Below are 18,149 nucleotides of genomic sequence, written 5' to 3'. Positions count from 1 at the left end.
TTTTTAAAAATCCCAAACTATGATAACCCCGGTAACAAAGTTGCTCAAGGTTTTCGACTCCACCTTCATTCCATGCTGAGGCGATCGAAAGCAGCTGTGCCAGCAAACCTCCTGAAGAGAAGTTGCATTTTTGGTATTTTTACCACAATTGCAAATGAAAATGAAATTCTTCTACACTCCCGCCCGGACCGAAGTACGTCACTGTGAGCTTTCCGTTTTAGCCGTTGCCCAAAACTGAAAGATGAAAAACGGTTTCACGCTGCATCTCCACAATTCCATCCGACATTCTCAGTCTTTGTGCATGTTTTCAGCAATTCTCTCTCCAAAAATCTCTGAATTCACGTTAACGCTACAACCAGTCCATCAGTCTAGGCAAAGATATGCAAAGTGATTCCATGCATATATATATATATTTATTTATTTAAATAAAATGGTGATACAACAAAAAGTCAAGCAGCACTATGAATATTTTTTTTCTTCTCTCAATGTAGAAAGTCAGTAGTACAATGTAGGCAAGCAACACGGACTTCTTAAAAATGAACGGCGGGCCAGAGATGGCCCCAGGCCGTGGTTTGGACACCCCTGCTCTAATTTATTCCAAGTGTTGCAAATGTTCCACGTGGTATGGACGACTACCTTCAAGCATGTTGTAAAGAGATTGAACCTGTTTGTTCTATTTCCGTAAGAGGAGAACAGATCGTTTTGCACACGGACACCTCAACGGTGGGAGCGTGGGAGGGGTCGTGGGGACCCCTCTGCCCTCCTCACTGGTCCACTTCCAGTCTGGTTCCACTTCCTGGAGACATTCTACCTCAGCCCCCTTTGACTGAATGACGACTTTTTTTTTCTTCTACTGCTTCCACTTAAACGGGACCAAAACGCAACCTTGCTTCTCTTCGTTATACTCCACTAGCACAGCGCAAGGGTGGAAAATTTCTGGTCAATTTTTTTGAAAATTTACTGGGAATTTAAGATGAGGAATTTTGGAGATATTCCAAATTGGAAACTTTGCATGGGAATTATTGACTTGGATTTGTGGGCATCCTTGCAGTGGTGTTGCATTTATTACGTTATTACTGTCCTAACTCACCAGGGGGCAGTATAATAAATAGGGATTTAAAAAAAAAAATGGTCACATTTCCTTAATTAGCCGCCATAGTTGTTATTTGCAGGGGACAAATAAAATATGCAAGCCACGTAAATGACCGCTGTCCTTGTCCAAATGTGAAGGTATGACCGTACGGTTAACCGGCGCGCGTATTCACGCATTTTGCATTCGCAGATATTTTATGGATGGATGGGAACCTATCTTGAGTTATTTGCTGAAAAAAAATCCCATTGATCGTTTTTTGTGCTCAGGCCAAAGCCACGTATCATTAAAAAAAAAGAGCTTTGGCGCCATCTGCTGCCAAGCGTGTTGAACTGCACGGAGGAGCTTCATTTGGCATAAATGACTGATATTTTTAATTTTAGAATGGTAAAGTGTCCATTTTTTATGGCGGTTTATTCTCATGGAAAGTTTCCAATTTTGCAGGCCAGCACACCACACAACCTTTTCTACTTCCTCCTTGCGTCTCAATAGATGTTACCTCTTATCACGACTTACAGCTGCATCGCAATCCAATAGGAGGAGAGCGGGAAACATTATCAACTTCAGCAGTTCAATTCAAAAAGTGAAACAGTAATATTTATAGATGCCAACGGAATCTTTCACTAGTTTATATATGTATTATAATTTTGAGGATTATTGTTTACATAAGGCAACAGAGTACGAGTGGTTTGCTTGTCTGCCTCAAAAGGCGGAAGTTCTAGGTTTGAATCTGATTCAATAAATCATCCATTGTGTGTGTTTTTTTATTATTATTATTATTGTGTTTCACTTTAGAATTGATTTACTGAAATAAATGAACTTTTATCTGATATTGAAATTTATTGAGATGCACCTGTATGTATTGATTTGCTGTGTTGGCGCAATCCCCGGTCACAACTTTTTGGAATTTCAGCTCATTTAGCACATTTTGTTTTAAATGTTCTCTAGTGGCTGATTTTTTTTTTTTTTTTTTTTTTTTAGTTCACAAATGTCGCAAGGATCTGGACTAAACGTCAAAATGGCTTTTCATACATTTCACATCCTTGAAGGTCATCCTGGCACATAGTTCTGGAATATTTTGTGAATATTTTTGTTCTCATGTTTGTTTGATTTTTGTACCGCCTGATATTCTTCAATATTTTTTAATTTATTTTATTTTATTTGCCTCTTTTCGTTGTTGACTTCCAGTTTCCACGTTTACACATGAAGTGATGACCAATGAGTAGAGACTACAACAAGTGGTTGTTTTTGAGTCACTCCTAGGGTCACACTGTCAAGGGGGAACAAATGTGAAAACTACAACATTGGATGAGAATAAAGTCAGATAACACTGCAAAAAAAAAAAAAACATGTTGTGGAAATAAATTTTTGTTGCTGGAATAGAGGTGACTATTATGACTGACAACAGAATCCCCAACTTCCACGTCCAAATATTAGTTCGGAGCAGTGCTTCTCAAACTACGCTAGCACTGCAAAAACAGTAGCTAGTAGGCCAAAGTCTACACTTAAAAATAGAGAAAAAAAAGAACAAAAGTAATTAAATTGCACATAAAAGTAAAATCAAAAGCTTTCCTAAACAGATAATAAGAATAATAAATGCAACTGTATTGATTCTAAAAGTTAAATACAACTGAATTTTGGCAGTGATTCTTTCAGTTACCACTAGAGGGAGCGCTTGACAATCACTGATTTAGAGTATTATCAAAAATTGTCCCCAAAAATTGCCGGGGCTGCGTAGTAATCACTCAAAAGATATTAAAAAGTGAACTATAACTGAGCTATACCTATAAATATGTTTTGTAAAAAATGTACTGTATTTCAAAACCAAAAGAACATTTCTCATAAATATTTTCTCATAAAATTCCAACTTTAAGAAAATTACAATTCTCATTAAATCATGTAAGGTTATGAAATTCATTTGTTCAACTTATTTTATATACTTTATGTTGATCTTACAAAATTATTAATTTGCATATAGTTAAATTTTAATTATTAATAATTTGGATTTTATTCTGTAATGTTTGTTCTTTAAAAAAATAAACCTTTGTCCCCTCTATGTCACATTTCATCATAAAAAAACATTTTTCCATGCAATATTATTGAACAAAATAATTTTTTTTATAACATTACAATTCATCTCAAAGTGACTATTTCTGGTCCACGTATACATTTTTGGACGGCCATATTTTTTCCTTTCCCATGTGGCGGTGGTTGCATCCTCTAGGAGTGCATCAAACAGCGATTCAACTCTTCTGTTTTGATGAGTTTCTATTTCTTATCATCCCCTGGGAAATCAACTCACTTATCACTGAAACTATGCAGAGTGCATCTTTTTGTTGTTCATTTGTTTTTGAAGCAACACACTTGAGCAGAAGCCTCTCAGGAGATTTCACTCAGTGAGCAGACGTGAATTGATTTCAAATGATTTTTTTTTTTTGTCTCTTTTGACCAGCGCAGGAAATCAACGAACTGTTCGCCACAGTTCCCGCACTGGGCAGGTTGACTTCTGCTCATTTTGCTTTACTCGCTTTTTCCACCAACAGTTGAATGTGTTTATAAAAGATGAAAAGCCGTTTTGAGTGTTCTGAACTCTTAGAATATTTCCACCGATGGCCGATTTCTCTCATAAATCAAAATCTGTCAGGGAGCACCTCTCTTCACCTCACAGTTGTGGCATAACACGATCATTGCATCGGTGTGCATTAGGCTGCCTCCAAAAAAAGGTCACTAAAATGTGCAGTTTTATTCTATTGCAGGAAACAACTTCACATAGCATACTAGTACATGTACTAGTACTCTCCTTGTCCTCACGAGTAAGACAAATTCATGATACTAGTGAAGTAAGACTACCAGTATGGTCCAGGAGGCAACTAGTACAAGCAACTAGTTTTTGGAGTGACTTTTGTGGGCAGCCTAAGGCACACCTGTGTATTAATCTTGCTATGCCGGATCATCTCGGCAAAGGAGAGGTGCTCACGAATACGGATTTCTGAAGATTTATGAACAGTATTTTTTGGCATTTGGTGTTTTAAAAATTTCTGAAAAAGTCCATCTTGTGAAAAAAAAAAAAAAAAAGAATCAAGTGTTGGATTTATGTCTTTGCTCAATATATGACTACTAACCGACAACTTTGCTACTAGTAAGGCAAAACTGTATTAGGTGACATTTTTGCGGCACTAGTGCTTGATAAGTTGAATGTGATGTCGCTAGAAGTACTAGTAACATGCAGCTGTTAACTAGGGGACATGTTTGGCCTCACGACAGGTAGTGCGGACAAAGAGAAGACAAGTAGTGTTTGGTCCTATTTAATGCGCATGTCGTCAAAACTAAAGTCCAACGAGCTCGTCTTCTCACGTTCTATTTATGCCTGCCATTTTTTTTCTCACATTATGATTATTTTTATGACAAATGACAATGAAGATGGCCTTTGCGTTGATTTATCGACTTTGTATCACCACCGCCCGTGTTTACAGACTATTGGGCAGGCCGCTTTCGGGGACTGGCGACTTGACAGCGTGTATAGTGCAGATGGAACCTGCTCACCAATGTGCAAATAAAATGATTTTACTACGAGCATTCTCACGTTTTATTTTTGTCACGAGCACACGGCGAGAGCACAGAGGACTAGTGGCGGGTACATCTGCCTCACAGTTTTGAGGTTCGAGTTTGAATCTGTTTTGGACGCTTCTCCATACAAAAATGAAGTGAAATTGCACTTCCGTGGCAGTAGGTGGCAGTGGTGCTCAGATATTTGTATCCCATTTTATTTGAGAAAAAAATTGATGTGTTTCAAATATTTTCTGCGATTGACAAAAAAAATGTTAAGATTTTACTTTACAAATGAAATTATTTAAAATTGCAGCAGAGAGTAGGTGGCCGCAAAATGTTTTTTTCTTCCTTCCCTGCCTAAATAATTGGCTAACCCTGCTGTACAGTCAACCATATTTGTTGCAGAATTGTTTCTTTAACCATTCTGATTTCAAATTTGTCAAGAAGTGCAGCAATTTAATATTTTTATTAGGGCTGATTCATTCTGCCAATATTAGCGCTTGATTTTTATTTGATTATTTCTACACACTAAGACATTGCGACACAAGATAACGACATTCAAACATGCCCACCCCCCACAAAAAAAGCTAATTTTTCTCTCCATTGTCAAATAATACTAAACAACAAAGTATTGTAAAACTGTCAAATGCTCAGCCGGGAATTCCTACCGCACATTGTTGCGTTATTCAAGCAAAAAAATATGACATTTTATTCATTTGATAAAATTTTTAATTAATCTAACGATTAATCAGTTAGAGAAATTTCATTCTGCCAAATATCAATTGCCTCCAAAAAACACATTGATCAATTATTTTAACCATAATTTCATATATTAATAAAATAAAATTTTAATTCTAGAACAAAACGTGAGGGACTGGTGTTATCCGCAGCCAGTCCACGTTCTACGCTAATCTACGGATGGATTATTTTGGCAAAGGTGAAGTGCGCACCAACACAGATTTAGACACATTTGTCAACAATAAGTGAGCGAAATGGGCTTTTTGTGTACATGGAAACATTTCCTCAAACAATAACTCAAAGAATAGAATAGCACACCATTTTGATAATAGTTTATATTTGTATATATATATATATTATATTGTGTCAACATAACATGTTGAATGCAACGTCTCCAAGTTAGCTGTAACGATAAAAATACAATATCTTTGTGTCCTTAAAGTACATAAAATTCAAACGGCCAAACAAAAGTAAAGAACCAAAAAAAAAAAAAACAGCCTAAGTAGTTCACAGAGAGGTACAAATATACAGTACAAATCTAATTTATCCAATAAAAGGTACAAATAATAATAATAATAATAATAAAAGCAACAAAATAGAAATATTAATGCTTTGTTAAATTCAGGTAGGTGTAGGGTAGTTCTAAGGGTGCACTTTGGGTGGACAACTATAAGGCTTCTGAGAAAAGATCAATACATATCGGTACGACCAGACGATATTAAAAGTCACCATACAAAGTTCAGACGACCTGGATTATACTTGAGGATTGACTGTTACATTTACATCTTTGCATATATTTTGCAGATTTAGGCATTTTGGAAAAGGAAAACAATTTTTTTTTTCTTCCGCAGTTACACGTCACAACTTCACATACAAAGCAGTGTCATCTTGTGCCAAAAAAAACCCAAAACAAGTACAACAAAATCAGGAAAAATACATCTTTAAAACTTGAAACCGTTCTGCTATTTTGTTGACTTTTTCCCTCCTCATTTTAAGTCAACAAGGAAACAATCCTCAAAATTCAACTCAGGGAAGTCCACCACCACTCATTCACACAAACATTGTACAAAGCGGGAGTTAAGGCATCAAACAAGCGTGGACCGCAAACGGCACACAACTCGGGCAAGTTCATTGAGCATTTATTTCATATTCAACTGAAGGGCCATGTACTATTGCACTCTTTGTCCTCAATAGTAAGAAAATTCAGCACACTGGTACCATACAGAATGAAGGCTTAAATATTGTACTTGTGTATGTATATATATATATATATTAGGGCTGCACAGTATGTAAAAAAAATGAGCAATATGCATATCGCAAAGACGTGTAATAAGTGTCATATGGAATTGTATGGGCATTACTAACAGGAAGTAACCAATCAGAAAAATAAGATATTTCAAACAATTAACTAAGAGTATATTGAGCCCAATTAGTTTGTGGGAAGGAAAAAAAAAATTCTTTCATTAGATGAAAAAATATTATATTAAATATCACAATTTTGATATTGTAATACTCAACACCCATATTGCATACATTTTGAATATTGTGCAGCATAAATGGATTTCAGGCTTGTTTGTGAGCATTTATTTGATTTTCTTCCTTATTTGATTATGAATGAAAACTAGTGCACAGCAAATAAATGCTCTAATGGCTTACTCCTTTTATCAATAAAGTTGTATTGTATTTTATGTATTATCCGACTAGTGCACGAGTGGCATTGTGAAAATCTACAAGTTAAAATCTAGTGCGGCACAAATAGTACTAGTAGCATGCAGATGTTGACGTGTGCAGTTTTGCTTCACTAGTAACTTGTCCAAATTGTATTTCAAAGTTCTCCTACTCGTGAGGACAGAGTACATCCTAGTGCATAAACCTCAAGTTGTACATGAAGGATCTCGAATGACTTGCTCCAAAGGGCCTTGCATACATGACGACGACACGCAAACCCGGGATTTCCGTCCTGTGACTCTTCAAGTTAAAGCGACAACACTGCCAAGAAGGGGACATTTAGTGCAAGTACTCACAGCGACACACCGTCAGCCATGTCAACACAACACGCGGCCAAAAACAAAACACAAAAGGCTGGCGTGGCGCTAGAACAACATAAGGGAGACACCCCCCCCCCCTGACCCCGAAGGAGGCGGCACTGCTCACGACTGAAATGGGGTTAATACCTCGTGATTGTTGAAAGTTTAGTTTTTCCAAAATCCTCCAAGAATCAAAATTAGTCAGCATAATTGTCTAAAGTTGAATTTAGCACTGTGTATTTATATATTTATTTTAAGACTCCAATAATGCGGTATCTATTCATCTGATGAATGTTCTTCCACTACAGAGGTTCGACACTACAATTGTGTAATTGCTCGAACAGAATAGATTTATTTTCAGCATAACAGGCCCATTTCACACAACATAAATTAAAACGACATCATTTTAGTATATGCCAGTCAGAAAAAGTTAGTTAATGCACCTCAAAAGTGAACTTAATTACACCTGTAAACTAGTTGCAACGACGAGATGCATCAAACATCTGTTGAGAGTGTTGAGCTTCTTGTTGGAAATGAGCATTCAAACGTTACGAGGTCAAATTCAGTTCACCGGTGAAGGTTTGAGTGCATTTTGAGTTCATCCTGAAATTCCACCCGAAATCCCAACTTACTAAACTTCCTGTGCGTTCAATATACTTTTTTTGTTTGAGAATTTTCTCATGTAAAATGCGCATTTACACTCTCACGAACATATGCGGGTTAAATGTTTTTTTGTTTTTGGCCTTTTCTAAAGAGTTCCTCTGAGGTTTTATTTGTTTTCATAATTGCATGGCAAGGGGGAGCACATATTCGACAGCAGGTTCGCTTGCCCAGCTGCTGCTTATCGTCCACGATGAGAAGCAGAGAGAAGAGAATCGCAATCAGCTGAGCGCTCCTGCTGGGTTTACTGCATAGAAGACGACGTTTAAGGGAAAAAAATAAATAAATGGCAGCTGTATTGCTAACCGTGTCGAAAGCCCTCATGCAGGGCGTCCCTAAAGTCTAGACGACAATTGCATTGAGTTTACCTGAATTTTGCAAAACGCATCAACAATTTGTTTGACAAATGTTGGAAATTATATCAATATTGTTAATACAGCGTCCCCTAGTGATGGGAAAATGAAGCTTCAATTGTGCTTCATGAACCAGTTGTTGTATTTTTGCGTCCTGTAGATGGCACTGTTGCTTTCAAAAATGTCAAGTCAGTGTGCTTTCAGCCCAATGTTGAACCAAGAGTGCCATCTACTGGAGTCCAAAAATACTACAACTGGTTCATGAAGCAGATTTGAAGCTTCATTTACCCATCACTAGCGCCCCCCCCCTACTATTTGAGTAGTTGACACTCGCGCAAAAAGATTCATTGCCTACAGCATTACTATGCCCTGTCTAAATGAACCTCCTCTCCTTATTTCAACTTAGTTCCTTGGCATCAAGATAGTGCCAAAACACTACTTTTATTTGGTAGACAAAAGGTTACCCACCCCCAGAAATTCTGTGGGGAACACTGTATTCCAACTAAATGAAATGTTTTTTGAAAAAATTTGAACATGTCCTGACTTAAGAAACACCCTTGTTGATTATTTATTTATTTTTTTGGGATGAGGGCGGACATTTTAGCTTCAACATTTGCTGCTCATAACACAAAACAAGACAGATAGGAAATGATACAAAATCGAAGTATATTTAAAAAAAAAAAAAACTTTTTTGTTGTACTTTTTCAGTAGGAATGTCTGCTCGTGTGTGACCTAACGCCTGATTACTAAAACCGTTACGTGCTTGCGTGTCTTCTAATTGCACTTATTAGATCGTCAGTGAGCGCGAGGAAACTGCAGCGTTCATCTTGGCTAATTTGTAAACAGATTTTTAAGAAAAAACGCACATCAGTTTTCCCAAATGTATTCCCTTCGCATGCTGTGAGACAAAAGGTCGTGAGAAAAATGGGAAAAGTGAGGAAAGTACAAGTGTGATCAAATATCAGCAAAAATGGCGAATCAACAAGCTTAGAAAATGGAGCATGGGAATAGTGCATCACTTTTTAAAGTTGGGGTGAGACAATGTGGACTTTTCTTTAGGTGGGTGGGGAATAAATATCCGATGAGGATAGTCCCGCGGTGGGCTCTATTGCTTCAATTTTGGTAAATGAGGTACAATGAGGAGATGAGAAGAGGGAGGGGGGGCGGGGCGACTCGCTGATGATACTGGAATGAATGAAGCACTGATTCCAGTTTGTTGCACTTAAAAACGACACACGCAAAACAGACAAACACGCGCGCACACACACAAAAGGTGTTAGTGGACAAAAACGGGGCGTGATTGATTCTTCACAAGTTCGATTGTAAGACGAGCGACGGGATGCGCCGCGCTTTGTGTGTCGGCGTCGCGTAACAGACGCCGGCGGTCAGGAATGAATGAAAAGATTGGAGGGCTGCAAGCGCAAGCCGCAGTAGTCTGAGTGCATTCCGATCAGGAAGCCGGGGCGTTCCCAATGAGACGGTGACCTCCAGTGAGGAAGTGGTGACAGAGGGAGGAGAAATGCAGCGTACGAGGACTATTCCTGGAAACTACAAACTTCTCCTTTAGGGCGGGCGACGCGGAGTCAGCCAGAACAAGATTTTTCTTTTTTTTTTGAGTTGGATGTGCAAAAATCTTAAAACATTCTCAGGCTACATTCACACTCTTTTTATCATCCGCAGCAGGTTTCCTCCACACTTGCTAAGTAGGGCTGAACGATTTTGGGAAAGAATTTAATGGCAATTATTTTTTTCTCTCCTCAATGTTCATTGTGATTTAATACGAGATTATTTGTTTAAGGACCCATTTATTCCGTATTTGAAATAATAAACAAATACATTATTTGGGGAAATTGAAGGTTTTTACGACAGAACTTTATTCAAGAATATTTTTTCTTTTGCTGTCCTGTACGTTTTGCTCAAGTGATTTTTATGACAATGTTTGTTTCCCTGCATCATTAAAAAAAAAATTCTATATAATGAAACTTGTTTTTTTTTTTGTTGGTGCTGTTTTGTGCTTGTTGATGTGACTTATTGGCAAAATATGTTCCTTGCATAAAAAGGTGGTCGATAAAATGGAGGTCATTTTGATGTTTTCGAATTTTCAGAGGGGAAGTTCAAGTAATAAAATTTGAATTTCTCCAAATAATGTATTTGTTTATCATTTATGTTTAGCAAATGGTGTCAGATAGTTTTTCATTTCTGTTTTTATGCATGTGAATAAAAATGAGAAAAAGAGAGATTGTTGGCTCTATTCATTCATTGTGCTTCTCAGATATAAGCTGAATAAATGAATCTTCAGTGAGTAATGTGGCTGGTGAATCAGAAATGACAAATGACAAAAGCAAACAGAGAGCAAAAGAAGGCATCACCTCATAAAATTTACGAGGTGAGGTGATTTATGACATAAATCAAGCTCCAAGTATTGCTCTTTACTTTGATTTGTTCCTGCATGTATAATGAGCGTGTTGGGCAACGTAGCAATGCGTGCATTTTGTTTTGCTAAATCATGACTGTTGGATGGTCAAGTTAGACAATGACTTGTCGGTCATGCTGCGAGTTAAAAAATTGTGTTCCACTACATTGCGATGTCGGTTTGAATTCTGTGAATCGTTCAGCCCTAATTGCTACGGAACGTCGGTGCTACTTCCCTGCGTTAGAGCGTCCCTCAATGGACAGTTTGACCTCCTGGGGGATAAACGAGGGCCGGATGTGTCCCGAGGTGCTGATCTGTGGACAGGTGCCATGCTCTGCCTTCACACTGTATCTTTGGAGACCAGGTGAGGACCAGCGTCTCTGAGAAGCACCCAGCACGGCCCCCGCCAAGGCAGAGGCATCCGTGTGCAACTGGTAGCCGCTCTGACTCCTGGGGTGCTCGCCTGAGGTCCGACTCGGTCTGACGTGGGGCTCGGGGTGATGCGTGGCTTCTTCCTTGTCCGCCGAGTCTTTCTCGGAATCTCTCGATCTGTCTCTGTGCATGCGCTCTGTCCTGAAATGTGCCTGAGGACGCGAGTGCTGCGGGGCGGGCGGCCCCATCAGCTGGTGAACAGGTTCGCTTTTGCTCAACGTCCTTGCCACGTTCAGCTGTTGGGGGTGATGTTGTTGCACGGCGGCTTTCTGCTGCTGCAGTGTGATGGACACGCACACGTCCCCGACTTGGATCTGATGGCAGGCCAGGCCGTAAAGCTGCGCCGTGCGCTCCGGGCTGTATGACGACCAGCCCTGGCCAAACACGAAAAAAGGGTGCTCCGGGGGTACGTCGATGGTCACTTTGCTCTGCTGCTCCCCCACAGTGAAGTGAAGCGTCACCAGACCGGGCCTCTGCTGGCTGGCGCGGATGTCCACCACCATGCTGGAGTCGATTTTCAGCCCGCCGCTCAACTCGGCGCTGCGCACAAAATCCTGAGTCTGCAGGTCCTCCACGCGTTTCAGCTCCCCAGTGGCGAGCTGGATGATAGCGCCCTTCATGAAGTGCGACGGTTTACCGGCGGACGGGCCGGGAGCTAAGGCCTGGGTCACCTCGGCTGGAGGCTGCGGCTGCGGCTGGGGTACGACCGGCTCGCTCACAGCCCTCTCAGGGTGGCACGCTCGGCCTGACGGATCTGAGGCTTTGAAGGAGGACTTAGGAGAGTTGTTACTAACCTGTTGCTGAGGTTGCGGGTGATACTCCACAGGGACTAGCACCGGCTGCCCATTGGCTAGCATGACAGCGTGGGCCGGCTGCCCTGCTGCTTGCTGCTGATGCTGCTGCATTCCGCTCACTCTGGGCTCACCGTAGCTCACGGGTTGGCCCAGGTACCCAGAGTGGCCAGAAGGGAGAGCCGGGTTTTCTCCGTGAATGTCTCTGGCTCGCTGGACACTCTGCGACAGATTGAGGGGGGCGAAGGAGACCTCTTTACGCCCTCCGCTGACACCTTGGCTGGAGGAGGAGGAGGAGGAGGAGAAGGCCAAACTGCCAACCACCTGCTGCACCTGAAACAACCGTCAAAATATGAAACTAAAACACAAATATCAATTTTCAAATCTAATTCAACATCAGCCCTAAGCAACATTCCCCCGCAAAAAAAGATAAATAGGGCTGCAGCTAATGAATTCCATCCATTAATTGAGCGGTGAATCAGTTTGAATCCCGGCTCCAATTGTCTTTGGTCAAGATGTCCTCGGACAAGACACTGAATCCTAAATTGACTCCACTGAAAATGAGAAATTGTTCTCAAATGCCTAGCTAGCTTGGTTAAACAAAGAAAAAAATGTCCATTTGGGGTCGCCCTCGTCATATTTGATTATGTGTGGCTTTCAGAAGCAGTGCCTGGCGAGTGACGGGGGCATCAACAAATATGAGAGTTGGCTGGCTGCTAAAGTGGCAAACCTTCGCCCAATAAAGACATCCAACGTGTGACTGGGGTTGAGTTGTGGCCAACAACAGCTCATGTATGCCAACGGAGGCGGCTTATTATGCGTTTATTCTCTTACTGTTTGTTCAACAAAGCGATTGAAGGTGTAAAGGCGGCTATGTCTACCCTTGCACAATTGTAAGAACATTACAATACGTTCTAACTAGCGATGACGTCGAACATCATCAATATTACCTTGTGCTAGAAATCATAGACGTGCTGTTATGCTGTCTTTGACTGATTTTTTTCCCCTCCTGGCAGCGAATTCCTACACAGAATGCCACATGTGACTGCATTACCATTAGTCCGTGTGGAGTTACGATCCCTGCAAAGCTTCCAGCTAGGGATATTGCTTCAACCTTTTGTGCAATCAAATTACTCAAATTTTTAAGAAAACATGCACGTTAGGTTCATTGAAGGCTCCAAATTGCCCGCTGATATCCATCCACACACTCAAATACGGCTGGGATTTGCGATCCGCTGCCGAATGAGGACAATTGCTTTGGAAAGTGACTAGATGGATCTCATGTCGAAGTTAAAATCATGACAAATGAAGGATTATCTCAACAAAAAAAAGTTGAGAATGAAATCTAAATCGTAATGGAAGCGTGTTTTAGAGGACATGTCAACACTCACCTCCAGGTCACTGTCTGGAGTGCTTCGATGGCCGGGTGAGCTCAGCCGGCGTTTCTGGTTGGGCTCATGTGCCGCTACCTGCTGCACACGCGTGTTCCTGACGGGGTAGGTGGAGTCCAAAGTGAGCTCCCTGCCTCCCCGGTCCTTATCCCCTCCATTTATCAGTAACTCCTTTTCCTGATGCACATTGTGGGTGTCCCTGGCGGCAGCGGCGGCTCTGGCAGCACCCTGAGGGTGATAGAAAACCGGCACGCCTCGCGAGCTGAGCTCTGCGGCGGACATGACACCGACGGCACCGAGGTGTTGCTGGGCCGACTGCTCTGAAGGCAGCATCAGCGGGACGCCGCCGGATGCGGAAACTTTGGCAAAGGTATGAGTGGCTACCTGAGCCTGAGGAGGCGGGGAGACCACTCCTTCTTGTATGACAGACTGGTACGGGACGAGATGCGACACGGCGTGGGTCTGAGGGATGGTGGCTGAGGGGGAGATTAGCGAACCGGAGACAAAGCCGGGGGGTAAAGCGTATGGTACCGCTGCATACGGGGAGCTGACGAACTGGAGGGAGGAATGAGGGAGTTGCGCGTAACCCAAAGGAGGATAAGGAAGGCCCGGATGCTGCAGGAGCGGCGAGTGAACAGTGTAGGCTGGAGAGATGTGGCTTAACACTGTGTGAGGACTGGTGGGCGAGTATGTAACAGACGGTAGAGCCACTTTATAAAGCATACTGTATTGGTCTACTGGCACTGCTGATATGCCCTCAGAAGTGTCCACGCCGTAGTGAAGTCCTGGCTGAGCTCGCAGCCACTCCCCGGACGGAGGGCCTCCCTGAGAGTCACTGTTGGCTGCACAGTTTGGGATGGCGCCCACTTCATCCTTGCCAACAGCACTTGCTCCACCGCTAGCACCTCCTCCTCTTTCAACGGCAGGCCCCACTCCTGGTGTCCCTGCAGCGCCGCCACAGTTGGTAACAGGGAGGTCCCTCTTCTTAGGAGGCAGGCACTCCTGGTTGCGCTCCTGAGCCGGTTTCATCGCGACGCTGGGGCCGACAAAGTAAAATCACTGTATGCCGCAGGAACCGACGCTCGCAAGCCAGTCGGGCCGGTCAGGCACCAGATCTGAAATCCCCTGGCTGACTTCCGCTGGCAGCTCTCCTGGAGGCAAAACAAAGCGGAAAAGAGCGGGAGAATAAAATCAGTCTTCTCTTCGGGTACATTTACAACATGGCCGTCTCGGATGACTTTATTGAATTTAGGGCTTGGAATGGATCATTCAGTCAGTAATGGATGAAGCTGTCACAATGATGTCACTGTTGGAGCACTGGCGCTGCTCTTTCTCCTCAAAGACGAAGACAATAATCCTGCACCAGATCTTAACTGTTGTGTGTACAATAAACCATGTATTTTTTCTCATTTACGTTATGATTAAGGCTAGGTGACGATGGAAAAAAATAATCCCAATTATTATATTTAAAATCATGATTATGCATTGTTTTCCAGAACTAAAAGTCGACTTTAAATAAAACTTCAAAGACCAACCAGAAAACAAATTGGAAACACGAAAAATAAAAAGATTGTAAAATTAAGCAATAAAAATACAAATAAAGAGGGGACAGTGTGGCGCATGCATGGAAATGCATATAAAATACAGATAAAAAGAGTAGATGAAAGTGGCAAACTTTATCAACGCTTGTTTTTTCAGAGATTAGGAAGAATAGACACATCTCTATTTTTCTATAATAATAATAATAATAAATTTGTATTTATCATTTTCAATTTGTAATTGAATTCTTGAATGCTATACTTATTTTTATGAACACTACTGTTATCTATCACATGCAATAATTAGCATGCGTTATAAGCACAGGACATAAATGTTGAATTTTAAACATGTACTGTAACAGCTGTGTGACTGACCAGGTACAATAGTTGATCAATAATAGCATTTTGACTTAGACCTTCACGAATGAACAACATAGTGTTCATTGTTCACATTTCTTTGCTCACTGCAACAGGAGCAAACAAAATGGATTATCTTGTTTTATCTGGAACGTCCATCAACAACATTTGGTATTTTACTTTGATGCCATCACGAGTGCACTCGCGCTCGCAAATGTCTCCATGTTTGTGCACAAAATGAAATTCAGGTCCGAATAAATTCAGAATGGTGTTAAGTGTTTAGCACTTCTGCCTCACAGTTCCGTGGTTGGGCCCAGGTTCGAATTTGGGCTTTTCAACCCTGTGTTTAGTTTGCATGTTCTCACGCACCTATGTGGGTTCATATATATGACTAAATTCTTAATGTGAATGTGAGATTCAATGGCTGTTTGTTTATATGTGGCCTGCGATTGAATGGCCCCAGCTCAGGGTGTAACCCGCCTACCACCCGAAGCCGTTCTGACCCCCAACTAGGGATGGGCGATATGGCTGAAAACTATATTGTGACGCAAGTATGTCATATCGGTTGATATCGATATATATCAAATTATGATTATTATTAATTATTTATCTATTTTTACTATTGAAAATAAAAAAGGGAAAAGGGCTGTATTCTGATTTATTTTATTTTAAAACAACACTTAACCTTCAAAATGAACTACAAAAAAAGTCAAACGCACACCGGCCTCCCTTGTGATGCGTGTCCGGGGAGGATTCTTGTTAGCGGCTTAACTGCTACGTACGCCGGCCTCGCTTCTCCAGAGCTCTCGTGTGATGGAGCCACGAGCCGTTTCCTCAAGTCGGCCGGTTAGTCGACCTTTCGCCACCCGTTATTTTGTTTGTTTTGAGTCACGCTAGCTCAGCGGTGCATGCGTAAGCTTCAGGATGTATTTCCGAAATGAGAGGGAGTTTGTGACGAGTTGGGCCGTTTTTTTTGGATAAAAAATTTATTGCTACCATTTTCTAACGATCAAAAATGTATCGATACCATTTTCTAATGATATCAATCACCAAACTATTGCGATACATATCGATATGGAATTAGCGTCACAGCCCTAGACCCCAACCCGCCCGGATTGAGGACAAGCGTTTTAGAAAATGATGGATGGTTTAAAAAAATGTTATTAGTTCATGTGAATGTTAAAGTGTTTTAAAATAATTCTTTTGACATTTGTTCAGAGAAAGGTGTTTGTTCGACAATAAAACTCTACTAGGTAGCATCGAGTCATGCACAAAGCTCAACAGCTCAAATGGCCATAAGGTTCCCCAACACTTCTGATTTAGATCTATACACTAAAAGCAAGTTTAACGCTTTAAAGATAAGACAATTTCAAATATTTTTTTTAATTCCATATCATATTACCACCTGGATACTTTTTGTTTAGGTCCGAAAATATGACGCCTTTCAACGTAGACTTACAGAAACAACAATGACATTACATGTTGAGCATAACTGCATCATTTTAAACGAGGACGTCATCACAGACTAACGACCAGAGGAATCGTGGGACGGGCACAACTTCAGTCAGGAATTTGGGCGATTATCTAGAGGGAAATTGTGTTTCAACGATACCATCGATGGGCTTCCTGGTTCGGACGTAAAACACAGTGAGCCCAAAAGTCACTCGAACTCCGTTACACAGCACAGACATTGTACACCGTTAACTACCGGTGGATGAGGCCAACTAGCACTTTATATAACAGAAATTGGCCGTTACATAGTACGCTTCCTTTTAATGTGATTAAGCGTTTTGGTGTTTGAAAAGTGGAGTTCGCAGGCTGTTATTCATTTTTTGTGTCGTGTTCCACTGGACAGTGGTTCCGGCTAGTTAGCTGCTCGGCTAACGCTGTTAGCTCACTCAACTCCACTCCTGTTCGATTCCTATCGCCTCACATACTCCACGGCAACGCGTACTTTGTTTTTGTTAGGCACAGTGACGCAGCGGAGTAACACAGACTTACCTCCAAATGTCATCGCGGAAGGACTTTGCTATAGGGGGTGGAATTAAGGAGAGAAGATGAGCGATATGAGACAAAAATCAAGGCTCAGAAGTCGAGCCCATCTCGAAGGCCAGCGGAGGCGCTTACCGATGACGTCACCAGGATGATTCTATCGCCGGACGAGTGACTCATGTTCTTGTTTTACATTTAGCTGCACCACTGCACTTACATGATTCATACTAACATTTTAGTACGTAGTCTACATCAGTCTTCAGGAAGTCACATATGATATCACGTTCTCATTCTTAGCTTTTCGTTGCTATTAAAAGTGACCCCCGTTATTCGCGGGGATAGTTAGCGGGTCGGCGTGTGAATAGCGAAATCCAGCAAATAATTGACACCCACTCAATTGCATTGGAAAAATGGGGCGGTGTCGATTATTATAACCCCAAACATTGAGTTGTCGTGGATATACAACCAATAATCATTTTCCACAAAATAATAAGCCACATCCACCCAAAAATAAAACTTTGAATTCAAGAAAATAAAAATCACAAATCTGAATCCACGAGCCAAACCGCAAGTCTGAGTGTCAACTGCAGTTATGCAAATGACTCCAGTCATTAGATGAGGCAAGAAAAAAGTATAAATGCGTAGCCAATTTAAAATGGCTTATTTTTAATAATCAATTGTACAGTTTATAATGGAATTTGTTTGTTTATTTTTACAGCAGGGCAGCACGATGACCTCACAGTGCAGAGGTGCAGTGTTCTATTCCGGCTCCAGCCCTCCTGTGTGGAGTTTGCTTGTTCTCCCAGTGCCTATGTGAG

The 18,149-nt window shown here is 41.3% G+C and overlaps 1 protein-coding gene across 1 annotated transcript; it reads right to left on the bottom strand.

Moving 5' to 3' along the window:
* Nucleotides 1-5,694: 5,694 nt before the first annotated feature.
* atxn1l (ataxin 1 like) lies at nt 5,695-17,616 on the bottom strand. Its single transcript, XM_088296887.1, has 4 exons — nt 17,467-17,616; nt 17,341-17,368; nt 13,445-14,595; nt 5,695-12,386 (listed from the first exon to the last, which is right to left on the bottom strand). The coding sequence occupies exons 3-4, from the start codon at nt 14,471-14,473 to the stop codon at nt 11,058-11,060; spliced, it is 2,358 nt and encodes a 785-aa protein (XP_088153013.1). The 5' UTR covers nt 14,474-14,595; nt 17,341-17,368; nt 17,467-17,616; the 3' UTR covers nt 5,695-11,057.
* Between the last annotated feature and the right edge of the window lie 533 nt (nt 17,617-18,149).

This window comes from Idiotropiscis lumnitzeri, chromosome 5 (assembly GCF_059441095.1).
Source record: "Idiotropiscis lumnitzeri isolate Australia: NSW breed Sydney's pygmy pipehorse chromosome 5, RoL_Ilum_1.0, whole genome shotgun sequence".
NCBI classification, from domain to species: Eukaryota; Metazoa; Chordata; class Actinopteri; order Syngnathiformes; family Syngnathidae; genus Idiotropiscis; species Idiotropiscis lumnitzeri.
This window is presented reverse-complemented; position numbering and strand designations above follow the sequence as displayed.

Excerpts from the sequence above, each read along its gene's own strand:
- atxn1l (XM_088296887.1), bottom strand. The coding sequence starts at position 14,473 with ATGAAACCGGCTCAGGAGCGCAACCAGGAGTGCCTGCCTCCTAAGAAG. Across the intron at positions 12,387-13,444 it reads CTCCAGACAGTGACCTGGAG|GTGCAGCAGGTGGTTGGCAG; the intron begins GTGAGTGTTGAC and ends CGGTTGTTTCAG.